The 16,250-nt window shown below is 28.0% G+C and overlaps 1 protein-coding gene and 1 non-coding gene across 9 annotated transcripts in view; both read right to left on the bottom strand.

Moving 5' to 3' along the window:
- LOC114129135 (Kv channel-interacting protein 1-like) overlaps positions 1-16,250 on the bottom strand; it is a 390,998-nt gene that overhangs the window by 151,238 nt on the left and 223,510 nt on the right. For 7 of the 8 annotated variants that reach the window (XM_050200786.1, XM_050200767.1, XM_050200770.1 and 4 more), the window contains one exon: positions 13,494-13,925. In XM_050200786.1, coding sequence (XP_050056743.1) covers positions 13,494-13,860 — 367 coding nt within the window. In that variant the 5' untranslated portion in view covers positions 13,861-13,925. Of the gene's footprint in view, positions 1-13,493; positions 13,926-15,951; positions 16,249-16,250 lie in introns of those variants that run through there. The other variant, XM_050200784.1, reaches the window with a different exon arrangement.
- Positions 5,568-5,724, bottom strand: LOC126549502 (U12 minor spliceosomal RNA). Its single transcript, XR_007603616.1, has one exon. It is a non-coding gene; the product is annotated as a U12 minor spliceosomal RNA (small nuclear RNA).

The following is a 16,250-nucleotide window of genomic DNA, read 5'->3' on the forward strand; positions in this document are numbered from 1 at the left end:
CAATTTAAAAATTATGCGCATATAATATGTATATGGTAATGGTTTATAGTTATGTATATCAAGTATAATTAAAAAGTTTGGTTCAATTTTGACATCACACTGAATTTTTCGGTTCGAAATAATATTTTGGAGTTCGACCCACATCTAGTCTTTACGTAAACGTGTATTATTAGTATGTATTTTCAACTTAATTGTTCAGTCAAATCGTTTTACTCAGATATACATGTTATAATAATTTAGACGGTAATTTAATTTTCCATATGAAAATAAAAATAAAAAAAACTGAAAGAAAATTGATTTTTAACGTTTTAATGTTGAATTAAATCTGCAACTTGGCATCAGGGTTTACTAGTTTTAAAGGCTTTCAAAATATTAAGTTATGAACGTTTTTATTAATTTATGATTTTACGATATTATTTAATAATAATTTATTATTGTAGAATAGATTATAGATAAATATGAAGCCTTTTGCATTTTAAGGTGAATATTAAAATAATAACAGCAGTATAGATTAGGCACGTGGTAGATATATGTAATATGTATATAACTAGGTGTCTACATTTAAATTTATTTTCATTGCCGTGACCACAATATTATATTGACACACGCATCGGCACGTCGAAATGCATTTCACGTTGACGTCAATATTTGTTTATTTTTTACGGTACCTAAAGTAATTTTATTATCATTTATTTATTTTTATTGTTGTTGTTATGAGTTGAGGGAGTTCCGGAGTTGACCATAAAGTAAAAATAACGGACGGTGTATGTAATATATTGGTGTTTTGTGTTTTTAAAATTATAGCGTTTGCCCTCACAACAGAAAAAAGAAGATACTATAGTAAAATGCCATGCTTATAGGATTTTGTCTTGGGGAAAGGGATTAACGAATATGTATTTATCTAGGTAGAACTCACATACTCGAAGGAGATCCCCGCTTCACTTTCCATCATAAGTCACCTTAACACTGTGATAAATTACATACTTTTGCTAAAATTAAATGTATTACCTAATACAAATATATTATGTAGCATAAATAATTACTTAATTATTATTTATACATGGTCATAGTCATTAATATAATTTATAATAACGCAAATAATTTATTTTAACTTTCTATTTTTTAGACTTTAGTCAATAATGATTATCTGGCATAATTTTGATATTTCGATGGCATGCATTAATATGAACATGCCTACCCATTGAGTACCTAATTCTTTAGTCTTATCCGTTCATAATCGTTCAGATATTCGGGCACTCGCGCTATAATTATGATAATATATAAGCATACTTTATTCTAATATAGTCCAATAATTTTTAATACACCATATTTATTTTTTCAGAATCAATAGGTATTAGGCATATTTTGAGCCTAATTTAATTACCTAGGTAATATTGTTTTGTTGACATTTGTATACAAAATATCTATAAAATATATATACATCTATAATACAATGTCATTATGCTTTGTTCTGCATTATAAAAATACCATTAATCTATAAATAAGTATGTATTTTATTGGAATATTAAAATTAATTTTTAAAAATAATCCAAGGTGAATCCATCGCCCTACCATAAAATGTAAAATAAACTACTGCTGAAGCAGAGACCAGGTGGTTTAGGTCATTCATGCTGTTAGTCGTTTCACTTCTCACCACAGCATTATTATTTATTGCTATGATTTTTAAAATAATGATAAAACGTTGCATTAGAACAAATGAGTTTCCAAGTTTCTTAAAAACAGTTAAATCATTGTCAACCAATTGTAATAGCACTTACAGAAACAACTGGTAAAAAAGCCTTTTTAAAATATTGTCTATAAAAAACATTCGATATGTATACGTACAACGTTTTAATAGTAAGATATTATAGTAATCATCAAATACAGTACTACAGTTTCTACACGAAACGATAATAAGAATCTCTTCGAATACAATTGACTTTTGGTAATCGTTGATACTTATTAAGACGTATTTTGTCATTTACCTTAAAAATATATAATAATATAAGTACTTTTCATCTAGACATCTCCAGTATTCCAATATTGTCTTATAATGCCTGTCTCGAGAATACAAATAACTTAGGTACATACGACTATACGAGTTATAATATGGAAAAATATACAATAATAATATAATATTAATATCATTATTAGTAAAATTTTAGAACATAGCCTGCTACCTATACGGATGATGAATCTTCATTAACGTCGTTTAAACCGTACGATAGATGGCGCAGTGTATACTATTTTAGAAATTAATACTATTTTATTATTCCAACGCGGTAAAAATTAACACCTAATTTATACATTAACTCGATTTCCATCATTAAAATAATATAAGTACTCGAAGAATTTTTTTTAACAATCCAGTTAAAAAAATGGATTGTGCACGTTGAATACATAATTGTAAAAAAAAAAAAAATTCACTACACAGTATAATATCGACATTACTCGGTTCAACTCAGAATCGTTATCACAAAAAATAATAATAATAATATTAATAAACTTTAATAGTATATTAATTAATAACAATAAATACAGGTATTGTGACTTGTGAGAGTAACAAAGAATAGAGATGCCAGAAGTGTGTCTACTACAAGCACAGTAACTGAAGTATGTCTTACTGTGTGAGTCGTACCACACTACCACCGAACAGGCCAACAGTTAAGGTCCTACGGGCACCTACCATTATAATGGGAACAATTCCAAAACATTGGCCTTCCTACCACTCGTATATTATGAACGCGGTAGGGGCGTATTAAAACCATTCTGTGGGTGGAGGGAACGAAACAACGACAGAAATAATGTTGACATATTCTGATTGTGTGTAAGTATATGGGCGAAAACGAAAAAAACCAAAGTAGGTAGGACAGGTAGATAGGTAATAAATATACACTGTACAGAAACCGATAACTGCAAGTAGGTGTGTCAAATCCAAACGTTGTAAAAGGCCAAATTAAACTTAACTTACGACCGAAATAACCGAACTAATTATACGTACTGTTTAATTACAACCTTTCAGGACGGTATGTACTATGTACTCACCTATTATGATTTATTTGGTTAGTGACATAATATAACGATTATAACGTTCTTATAGAAGAACAGGTTTCCTCCCAATCCATAAGTACTTAACTAAAATCATTACGTATAGTCACGTAGTCACGTAGCTGATAGTATTATATATTATTTTTCATTTATTATGAATATCCAAATATACGTTACATAGGTATGAACAAGTGATATAATATTATTTTAACAGTCGTTGTCGAGCCAATAATAGAATAAATGATTAAAAATTATTTTTACACAATTAATTATAAAATATTGGTAATACTGCATTTTCGACGAAACATTAAATATTTTTCACTTTATTTATTATCTGTTACTTTTTTTTTTTATGAAGACAACATACTTTTATAAAAAAATTGAATTTTGAATATAAGACGTATAAAGTCACATAATAATTAAGCATAGGTAACTCGTAAATGGTAGAACTAATTATTTATTTGTTCAAAATTTGATTTTTACACATTGAAATTTTTAGAGAAATATGTGTTTAGAAATATGAAATTATAAGTGTAGGTATATTACGGATTGTTTACAAAAAAAATTGTAAAAACATGTTTTTAAGAAATGTTTTGTAATAGGCGTTTCAAATTATATAAAAAATATTTCATAAATGTTTATACATTCCGATAAGTAAATTTTTCATATTTAAAAGAATCACCTTGTGCTCATATTTGATATTATATATAGCATAAGTACATAATATTTATAATAATTTATAGGTACATGTATAGCTATTACGGTTTCACCAGCAGTAATTATATGTAAGTGCGATTTAAAACACCTACTGAAAGATAGGTAATACGGCTCAGAGGTTTCATAGACATAATATAATATTAAACGATATAATAACGACACATAAAATAAGAGCAGCAGGTGAGTGTGTGTGAAATACTGAATATTATACATATTCAAATCATGTCAGGTACTTAACCGCAGGTTAAATTAGTTGACTCGAATGATTTCTACCGCGCAAGGTGCCATGCAAAAATACTAGTTATTAATATATTTTTTTATAGGTAGGTTAGTAGGTAAGTTGGTGTATTTAATAATTGATTTCGCTTACATTTTTGCCGTCGGCGCTTAGGCTGCAGTGAACAACTCGATAAAAGTCATCGTTTTATTATACAAGACTGCTCTATTTAAAATATTCTTTACCTCTTACATGTACATTGTAATAAATATTGTAACTTTTGCTTAATGTAATGGATAATATTATTATTACAAAAATTATATAACGAATGTATAATAAAAGTTGATGATTAACGTGTAATAATATAATAATATTGTATACACATTTGGTCACTTTATTTAAGTGTACTTATTCTTTGTACAAATCCTATAAAAATATTTATTTAATTATTTTAATAATAGGTACATTATATTTACTTCTGATAATATGGGATTTTATGAAACAATTAATATGATCTACAATAATATTCTTTATGTAAAAACGCAGTGTTTATAATTTTGTGTTGCAACAATAAAGACTATTATGTCTTTCGCTTTATAACTTACTATACCATTATAGTATTACCTCAATTTTACTAAAAATTACAGATATTCATTTATGGGTATTAAATTATCAAAAATAATTAAGATACTAAATATTTATTTATTTAGTATTTTTTTGGTAATGTTAACATTGACTACTATTCACTAGGTATTCGCTAATAATTACACTAATTATGTAATAGGCGTATTTTTATTATTATGATTTATATGATTTATTGTTGTACCTACCTACAGTTTACAACTCACAAGTAAAAATAATATATAATACGTAATATATAGCCCGTCTACAACTAGACGTTCGTATGGTTCAATGGTTGTTGATGTCATTTTTTATACGCCACTAGCAAATATTATTTTTTATGTAATTAAATCTGTAATATCTAATAACAACTACTAATACCACGAAAACGCGTGTTTTTCGATAAAACAGAATTGAGCATCTCAAACCCAACGCATTGTAATGTAAAAATCCTGAATCGTGCAATTTTATGCGGAACAAAACCGTGTTTAAACTAAATCCTCAATTCGCTATTAGATTCGGATTTATAACTCTCCTGGATAAACGGTTGCTAATGCACGAGAATCTGATCATCGATAATTATTAATATTTAATAATTAATATTAACCGTACGACATTATTATACTTTTTCTCGCTCGCGTCGAACAAAAAAAAACAAGCGAAACGCGATCCGGGAATTCTGGTCACCAGATGGCTCTACTGGCAACACTGAATACGATGACAACAAAACAACATCGACGACGATTGATGATAACGTACGGCTCGGAGCGAACGCGCGTGTTCGTCGTACCACAGAATAGAATATCATCGGTCGTACTCATAATAACGTTTTGAGTCCACTCTTAGCAATCGTACTAATAAACTTTTACGCGCGCGATCCCGCGGTAAGCGGGTCCCGTGAAGACGTATTGTAAACATGACATCGCGGGGGGGACGCTCGTTCGAAATGTCATTAACCGATCATAGGGCAGATCGCTATCGCCCGACCGGCCCGCAAAGTAGGCGAGCCAGTCAAGGGGACGACCTATACCCTTCAAAAAATTTAAGGTAACAGTATATGACTGTCGAAGCCAAGCGTCACCAAGGCTTGTAAATTTTCCTTACTCATTAGTTTAAGGCACGATCGTATTGCCGGCGTTCACCCGGCTTTATGCACCGCACGTCCCGCGGCGTCCGTGCAGAGTGCCTGCGCGGCACGGTGACTTTTCGCGCACCGATTCGGTCCGTCCGGGGTCCGGAGTGACCGCCGACCCGGCGGACCGTGTGCGCGGTGAGGATCGCCACCGTCCGCGGCGGTCCGACGGTTCGCGTCCGTTCCGCGACTCGAAACCGAACGTTTCTTACGCTCGGTCCGGACGCCGCGTCACCAGACAGCGCCATCTACCGTCGACAAGTGACCACGGACGGCCGTCGCGGCGACGCAACGAATGCGTAAAACGATATCGAATTCGTGAGATGTCGCCACGCCCGCGAGTATTACCTCCGTGCCGTAAAAACGAGTACCTAAGCGAGTTCGCGTCAAACGAATATTAACGAATCCGATGTCTTTAGTTTAATACATCACTTTATTAGTGTATTGATAATGACGTGTTTGATAATTAGTAATTACTAATTAACCGTTATACTTCTCTATAAGTTTTTGCACGGTCTCGACCGATGATATTATGAGAGAACGCAACACCCGTTTGTGCTGTCTCCTTTTTACGAGTGTGTAACACGGCAAATTTACGCTCAGCAGATCATGTTTTGCTCCTTTAGTTAAAAAATTAGAGTGAATCGACCTGTTATGAAACTTGATGCTAAGGAGATTATATGTGATCGTATGGTGGTTTTTAGTATAGTTCAATTTTTTAGCGAGTTTTGTGTATATATATATATATAGCGTAAATTAAAAATGCATATAACTCCCTTAAAAACTGATTAATCGTAAAAAATCAACATACAAACATAGATAATGTTCTTATCGTTAAGTTCATAAATGGTCGATTCACCCTAATTTTTAAACTTACGTGGCTTAACGTTATATAAATTTACTATGTTACGCATTTGTTAAATGGAGACTACACATCTTATGTTGAACCGACTGCTGCCGAGTCGCAAGATGACTGACCTACTAATATCAGACTATTACTTTAATAAATAATGCCTGTTGCCCTGTTGTGTCTATGCCTTATACCGAAAAGGTTAATTATTTAACATTATTATCTGTTCAAACTTCAAATTAATTAAATATATAAGTATAATGTATATTATTAATAAATAATAATCAATGATGGACATTTTTAGAAAATTTTAACAAAAATCTAAGAAATTGTTGTTGTTTTTTAATGTAAACACGTTTTAATTATATATTGTACAGACAATAAAAGTATAGAAAAAAGAAAATATTAAAATTAAATCAATGCAATATGAAAATATGAATCATACCGTGCAGGTGAATAGCCCGAATAGGTAGGTGATTGTTTTCTAAAATATCAAAGCTGAATTATTCATAATTCACGTACTGTAAAAGTAAATGATATGAAATACCTATAATAATAATAATAGTATATTATATTTATGCCTACAATGTTACTGTTATGGGAAGGTTGCGTAAATCTGTTTAAAATAATAATTCAGGCGTTATAGCTACTACGCCTACACAAGCTGTCGTGCGTATTTGAAATATTGTTTCTTCAATATTTAAATCGTCGTCCTTAATTCAATCCAAGTAAATACTATGGTTAAATCGATTTCATGACTTTTAGGTAGGTAGTTAATTATTCGTTAATGCCCGTGAAACATAATACATTAATACGTAATAAACAGAAAGTGCTTATAATGTTTTATTTTTCACATTTATATGTTATTTAATAATATAATACATTAAATACAGTAAATTATTCATTTTCCCATTAAAAATTGTCTAATAATCTATACACAATATACATATTGTTATATTGATACATACAATTATTAGTTACCTATATAAACGGCTAAATGATTAAAACAGTGGTTAAGTGATTATAATTATAATCACTTGTAAACTTTTTGTATAAACTATAATCGTCACGGACGTTTCTTAACTCTTAAAGTCTTAAGTATGTTAATCTATATTATATGGTGACGTTGAACATAAAATTAAAAAGAGAAAATCAGGCACAAATATGTATAGACATATTATATATTATATACGTAATTAAATACCTAGTCAGTACTTTAGTATAAGTACTATAAAAATAGCTCTCTAATTCGAGCAAGATATTTCGTTGAATCTGAATTAATTAATTATCGTCCGTAAATGACATGCGAATCATAATTAATTTGAAAATCAGGGAAATATTACAAACATTATATCATGGAATAAAGAAAAACTATTTACTTAGTACTAAAACACATCTCAAACATAGCATTCCCACGAGGAGACGCGGAGAACTCCTAACAAAAAAATTACTCGAAATAAAACTACACTTTTGATACATATAGTGCATCAAATGCCAATGTATAGAATAAAGTTAGTTAACAACAAGTACGGACAAATACGGTCTGGGAACTCGGAAGTTCCGTGTACAAGATTACTTACCTATATGGCTATATTACTATAATAAAAACATTGGAATATCGCACACATCTACGTCCACTTGACGACGTTCAAGATAGCATGACAAAATAAAACAAATTGACTGGTAGGTATCTATAGGTTATAAGGGTTAATAAAAGTAGGTACTTAATATAATTTTAATGCAAGTGAAAAAGAAGTAGGCACTTAGGTGTGTATTTTTATTAAACTATGTACCTACCTACTAACTAATTACAGTAATTTCAATAAAACATTTTCATTTTACAATATTGTCATTGTATTATAATATGTAGGTATAGTTTAACGTATATATTATTAAAAATCATAATATTATAATAATATTACCATTATTTTTCGTAGTAACCTATGTTCTAAATAATTGTAAGTATAGCTATATCTTATTTTGTTATTCTCGACGGACAATAAAATATATAGTATGTCGTCTAAATGTACCGCTAGATGGCGCTTACCGTATGGAATTGCTTTTACTCTTGAAGAATAAATATTATCAAAAACAACAATATTATAATTTATCATATAAATACCGTAAGTGTTTAAGAACATTAGTAAAATAATAATCCTACGGTTTAGGGACTGAATAGATATGATACGATTATACGAACCTATCCGATATTACACTTTATTTTAATAATAATATGTATATTAAATTACATAGTATACAATTATCGTACATATATACCTAATATTATTTTGATGTGTATCAGTGTATGTATGTTGAATGTAGTACATTAGTACCAGGGGATCAGAAATGTATAGTTACGTTTCAACATTTTTTTCTCGTTTTCACCATAAATTTACATTTTACACACACGTAATATTTATTATTCGTTAACGATCAAGCAGAATAATGTAATAAATTTAAAACAACGTATATTATATCGACAAGAATATAAAAAAAATTAAAAATTGATATCGGTTAAAATGCTTATAAATATTCAGTATCATATTATTAAATGAATTTCTTTGTGAAATCTGTAAATACTTACACTTATATAGTATCAAACTAAACATGAACCTAACTGTCGTCTAATAAAACGAACAACTTTAAATTCTTCATTATTTCGATTTAACAATGTACCAGCTCAGTATTTTATATCCATAATAATATGATGATGAAAATGACTCGGCAACTTACAATTTAATCGAACTCTACCCGTTATAAGTGCGTCAATCAGTCTATCGTTACAGATATGCTATAGGTATATTGGAATTTGAAATGAACAGATTTTAAACGATACGAGATTGAACACAATAAGTATGATATAATATCTGAAACGAGTTCACGTCATACTTTTCGCACTAAACATAATAATATTATTTCGTTTTGTAAAGAAAAAAATAACTCGTTTAGCAATCCCTCGGGCAGAATATTTCACTATTATATAATATCGTTGAAAATTGAAACCAAATTTACAAAAAACACAGTTATAGATAGTTACAGATGGTATATAATACACGAGGTATGTGTATATGCAGGTGATTTTAGAAATGATAACATTTCAAAAAGTACTGAATACTCGAAGCATTTTTATAAAACGGAAATAATGTAGATGCGAGTACGCCGACACACAAAAATGACAGTGGTCGTTTTAAAACGGCCGATTTTTTTTCGTGCAATATTCTTTTCAAAGATTGCTAAAAAGATCACATTTGTAGATGGCATATCCCGTCATTTGCACCAATTTTTTGTTTGTATTTTTACGCTGATGTCCAACTATGTGTTAATTATTAGGTAGTTAAATTTATGCAGATACCAAATTTTTCACTGATTTTAGTTTGTGCGTGAATCCGATTGCAATACTGAAAGTCATCGTATAGCTATAATTTATACTTTAATGTTCAGAACAATAATATCATAAAATTGATCTGACCTAACTTAACTATACCTACACATTATCTATTTGCTTATTACGTTAACAGTGAACTGTAGGGTAATACATAGGTAATATATAATATTTATATTTACTAATATAGGTATTATGTATATAGCTACTTATAATATAATTTTACAGCATTAGTTATAAGTCATTATGCTTATACATTTATATATATAATAACTAATTGATTTATTCGTTACATATCTATTCAAAATATTCATGTCTCCCACTATGCTAAATTTAATCCTCTTAGTTCTCACTGTTATTAATTTCAAATAAAACTATGTTCATAAAATAATTACCACCTCCTTCAAAATACGTCTGTGGACCCTGGTTTCAGTGTATATTATAATTATTTTAGTACGTACTTAATTCATTTTAATGCTTGGTTATGTATTCATTAAAATTCTGATTCTTAGAATTTTTAAATAGTATATACTTAAATTTCAATACAGAACATTTTTAAAAATATCTTACATACAGAATTTGAGGCCTTCGGAATCATGTGGCTATTTTATCAATGCTTTATTTGGATTTTAAAAATTGATATACTACATAGTAATTATATGCAATTACAATAAATTCAAAATACCTAACCATCGTAGAGGTGACCTAGAAATAGGAACCTGTGAATAATAAATATAACCACTAAACATTGACTTATGGCTCAAAACACGACTATATAATGTATTTTTATCAAGGTTTAACTTTATATATATGGAACTTATTATTTCAAAAAATATTTAAGTTTTTGAAAATATAGTAGATATTACGTAATTTATATTGTTTACAATTGACATATTAAAAAGAAATATTTGTATTATTTGTATTCATTTATTCATTATTATTTTTCATTTTTTTTTATTACTATCAATTTTTATTTTCTCAAATGATTGAATGAAGAAGTTTATAATATTAACAATAAACATATTTGAATATTTTTATGGAAAAAAAAATTCGTGTTATTTCGATTTCAGAAATGATTAACAGCTAGTAAACACAATATAATAAGTTATAGTTAAAAGTATTAAATATTAAGAAACCGACTCAAAACTGTTACAACTAATTTGCCTTGAATAGTCTTACTGCACGCATTATTCAGCTACGAAATACTATCGTTATTACTTTTATTTTTAAGCATGTAAGCCCAACAGGTATGGAAAAACGTTATGAAATTTAATTGGTACAACAATTTTACATATCATAAAATCGTAATTAAAATTAATGTTTTTTAGTTGAATAAAATATGATGACATTGATAATACGTTACAAGCTTTTTATTTAAAGTACACAATTTATTAAGGGCCTTAAATTTTAGGATATTTATCATGTGTACGTATTATATTGGTTATTGATCTTTAGTTAGGTTTATAATTTATTCATATAAAATGTACATTTTAATAGTACATAGTTTATCACGACAATACATCTTATTGAAATTATATATTTTAATATGAGTATGTCATTTATGTATTATGTTCATTCACACAGTAGGATTAAAGTTATTTAGCATGATTTATATAAACAATGCATAATGCATATTATATTAGTTCTAGATATTTTTAACATAATTATTCTTATTATTTCCCGATGAAAAATGTTAAGCATATCATATAATATTATAATATTTTTAATTTATTCATAATTATTAAAATAATTATATCCTTTCCCTTATATTTTATTCAAGTACTCTACAAATAGTACAGAATCAACGCATTGTAAATAAAAATTACAAATGCTTTCTGAGTACATATATCTATATATAAATACATGTTATATTTATACTTTTGTTTTGCTTTTTTAATTACTTACTTATCTCACTTCAAGTAAAAACTGTTTTGTTTTTGTTTAGATGTATAAAATGTAAATTGTATTTACACATCGTTTATTATTACATTCAAAAAAATGTTTTATACATTTATACCTGTTACACTGTAATTGATAATTAGTTAAAATATAATAAAAATCTACGTTAAAAATAAAGGGAATGAAAATGCTAGGTGAATCCTCTGTATTCGTGATATTCTTCACTGGTAGTTCCCAGCTGTGTAATAACTGCAGAAAATGAACTGTTGGAAAAATATTTTGTATATTTCGATACCAATATCTGAATCTGATTAATACACTTATAATATAATATTTATGCATTTTAACAAATTTTCTACTATTTATGAGATTAAATGAATGGTTTTGAAATTTTTTAAACGATTTAATTTAGAAAGTAGAATTACATTTTTTTTTAATAGATTAAAATATTGTTAATCTATATGAATAATATTGTTTTCTAAGATAATTAATTAAGGTTAATATATTTTTAATTTTTTAATTTTCTTCAAATATCAGTTAACACTTAATACCTACCTATATTTTGACTTACCTGTATTCACTTTATCTTGTCACAATATTGAATATTGTATACAAAAACCTTGTAAGTGATCTAAAAAAAGGTATTAAGATCGACAGCATGGTGTGTACAGACTGTAAACAAACTATATTTTCTCACACATTGTCTGAGCATACTAACCACTAACGTATAAGTATACCCTCCTACACAAAAAAATACAACACGATGCAGGACATTTTATCCGGTGACATAAAGTTGGTTATATTATGACATAGGGGAGACCTGGGCTAGTTGGGTACAAGGGAAAGTTGATCTTTAAACTCGATCGTTTAACTTGAGTAGTAGGTAGGTACTATATATATGAAAATCATTGTATTTTATTATATGCTATTTTATCATCATATGTTTTTTTTATTTTATTTTAATCAAATATGCTATTTTTATTTGTGTATTAAAAATTAATTTATAAGAAGTAAACAATTATTCTATTATAATTTAATATATGCTTATCGACATAAATTAAGATGATTGGTAATTTAAATTATTTATGTAGTGTCGTACCTATAGTTTATCTATAATTGTTGAGTTTAGTTTGTGCTTTAAAGTCACAAAATAATTTAGTAACTAAAAAATTTAAAAATTTAAAAATTTAAAAGTGAGCCAACTAGCCCTGATCTGCGGAATATAATAATTAATAATTAGGGGTGGGTCATATTAAATTTTCGTGAACACGAACTTATTTATTCTTTCATTATGTTTGAACTCGAATCTCATCCAAACTTAAGTTTAAAGTAGTTAAACATAGCAAATCAAAATATTTAAAACAATAATACAATTACTAGGTGTTTTCATAATATAATAGAGAAAAAATTGAATTAATTTTGCTGTCATTAGCAAAAATTTTAAATTCGATTGTGCTCGAACAATTCGAGATTTCCCAATTTGAGCTTATAAAAAAAAAACAACTTTGAAGGCGTTTTCAGATTCGAAGAGTTTGAGAACCCACCCCTAATAATAATAATAATCCATAATATTGAGCACAATATTTATTATTTATATTACGGGAAAAACAATTGTGTTTCGGTTTACCTTGTGCTGGGTTGAACCTGCGCTTGATATAGTTGAGGAAACGTCCGGTTATCGACAGATTCCGATGTCTCTGCGACCGTTTCCTGCCGTCCGGATGATGGTGGTGTTGTTGAGCCTGTTGTCGCGATGAACCGTCACCACATGAGCCGCCACTAGTTCCTACGCCACCCCCTCCACCGCCGCAGCCATCGGAGCCTGTTCCACCCGCTTGCTGACCGTGATGATGGTTCTGATTGTGATGGTGACTGTGGTGGTGATGATGGTGGTGGTGCTGTTGCGACGTCGACCCGTGCTGGTGCTGTTGCGTCTGTTGCCGGTTGTCCCGCCGTTCCCGGCCGTAATTTTGATGCGCTACCACGCTGTACATGATGGTACCGCTGACGTAGTAGTAGTCGTCCGCCGCGACCAATTCATTCGTTCATTGTACACGACCTGTGTGGTACAAGCGAATTGTGATTATAAATTTCAGAAATTAATATTATTCATCCTTATACAATGGATAATATCTAATAACGATGGATCGGTGTCGTCTTATCGAAGTAATCTATTTTTACTGAGTGATAAAAAACGGATAGTAAAATCCCCCATGTGATATATTTTTAACTCGTAAAAAGTATATACTTATTTAAATAAGTTTCTTTTAACGCTGCATTGATGTATTAACTACTTAAATCGATTAGAATTTAGAATAACCAAAAGTGAATTAAAATGTGTTCCTTCGTCTGTGTGCGATTGATTTCTTCACATTTTTATTTTATTTCTCTCTAAATTGAATAGAACTGTTCATCAACTTGTCACATTCAATCAATGATAAATATGAATACACGTTTTTTAAATTATTATCGCTTAATTATATAAACTGATGTATTAGAAAATATATTTAATGCCATATAAAAAAAACGCGAATATATTTTGCAGATGTGTTTCTTATGTGTCTATATTTCAGTAAAGATAAACTCGTTACAACTACACATTGAAGAATGCGAATGAGACATTAATTAATAAAACATGACCGCGACGAATCAGCTTTTATTCCAAACCTTATAACATGGACCTAAAAATATGAGTATATTTAATATAATTTAAACCAACGTTAAAAAGTTTAAAAGAATAATTAAACTAAAATATTCAACTCACTCAATTTGAAATCATAATAGTATAGTACAGATAATATGATAAAGTTAATAATAAAAATTTTATACGTCATATTATTACTTTAAATTATTCAATATTCACTCAAAATTATTTTTATTGTAGGTAGTTATACAGTTACTTTTAATATTGCTCTTTATTAGTAAATATTAAATTAAAAAAATATACGATTTTGTATAAATATTGTAAATTTACCATCTCACTTATAAAATATTATTTATTGATGTATGTATCATATATTGAGTTCAAAGTATTTATTCTCAAAAAAATCTTATTTACTTAGTTGCTGTATATTTTAAAAATATAAATAAGCTAATTTGAAGGTGTTGTATAAAACAAAATAATTATTATTATTGCCGTAAGCACCTATTGATACTAATTTGAAATAAATTAAATTATGTTGATATAAAATATTGGGAACAATAAAAAAAAATGTAGTATAATAATAACATGGTTAAAAAAACACAGTTATAATTTAAAAATGTCCGAAAAAATCATTAAACAATTATCTGTAGAAAAACAAAGCGTGAAACATGTGTTATTTACTATATATCAATAATCAAATGTTAATATAATTTAATTTAAATTGAAAACACTCATGAAATGTTATTAAAAAATAATTTAATAAGTCTTAATTATAATACCTTCTAAAATTGATCAAACTACAGTTGATAATTTTTAGATTTTTTATGTACAACAATGAACTATATTATATTTATACACAAAAGTTAAAACAAATGAATCAATTTAAATAAAGAGGTTTGTAGATTATCGACAAATTAACCATCATTAATCATGATTGTCACTAATGTGTGTATAGATTTTCTGTTTTACTCAAAAAACATACATATTATTTATCATAAATCATAATTGGTATGATTGTACTTTTTTAATCTACTAAAATTATTAAATACTGTAATCACTTATTAGAGATTAAAGGAATATGATAACCTTAATATTTATGTTTATAAATCTGAATAATAATATGCAATGTAATAAACTATTTTGAACATTTGATTGAAAAAAATTAATTTTGAAGGAAATTTATGTATTTAATTTTTTTTTAAATAAATTATTGGTAAAGTTAAGATCAATATTTATAAAAAAATGTTTAAATAATTAATTATTATTATTCACTAGTATCATATGATATAAATGTGTAAAAATAATAGAATTTAAGTATTTTTTGTCTTATATATATAAATACGTATTTGTACATTGTAGGTATGTCCAGTAAATTTTTCTTGTATACTATAATCTGTTTGTTCTATTAAAGATTATTATTATTTATAAGTTCAATTGTTACCCATATATTGATGGACGGTTTTAATTGTATTGATTGAAATTTTAATTTAGATCATTTTAAGGGGCATGCGTTATATGGTGTTTTCACCGTCAGCGTGTAGGTATAAAGGAATATTTTCTTTGATGTTCATTGTTCATAATCATAATGCTTTAATCGGACTAGCGACACGTATACACACTCACACAACCCATCAACGCATGATAATATTATTTTCAATAATAACAATTAATATTATGTATTATTATGTAAATAAAATATAATCTATCTGTAACACGATATCATGAATATTACGTTTGCAG

Source organism: Aphis gossypii, chromosome 1, assembly GCF_020184175.1.
Source record: "Aphis gossypii isolate Hap1 chromosome 1, ASM2018417v2, whole genome shotgun sequence".
Classification (NCBI taxonomy): Eukaryota; Metazoa; Arthropoda; class Insecta; order Hemiptera; family Aphididae; genus Aphis; species Aphis gossypii.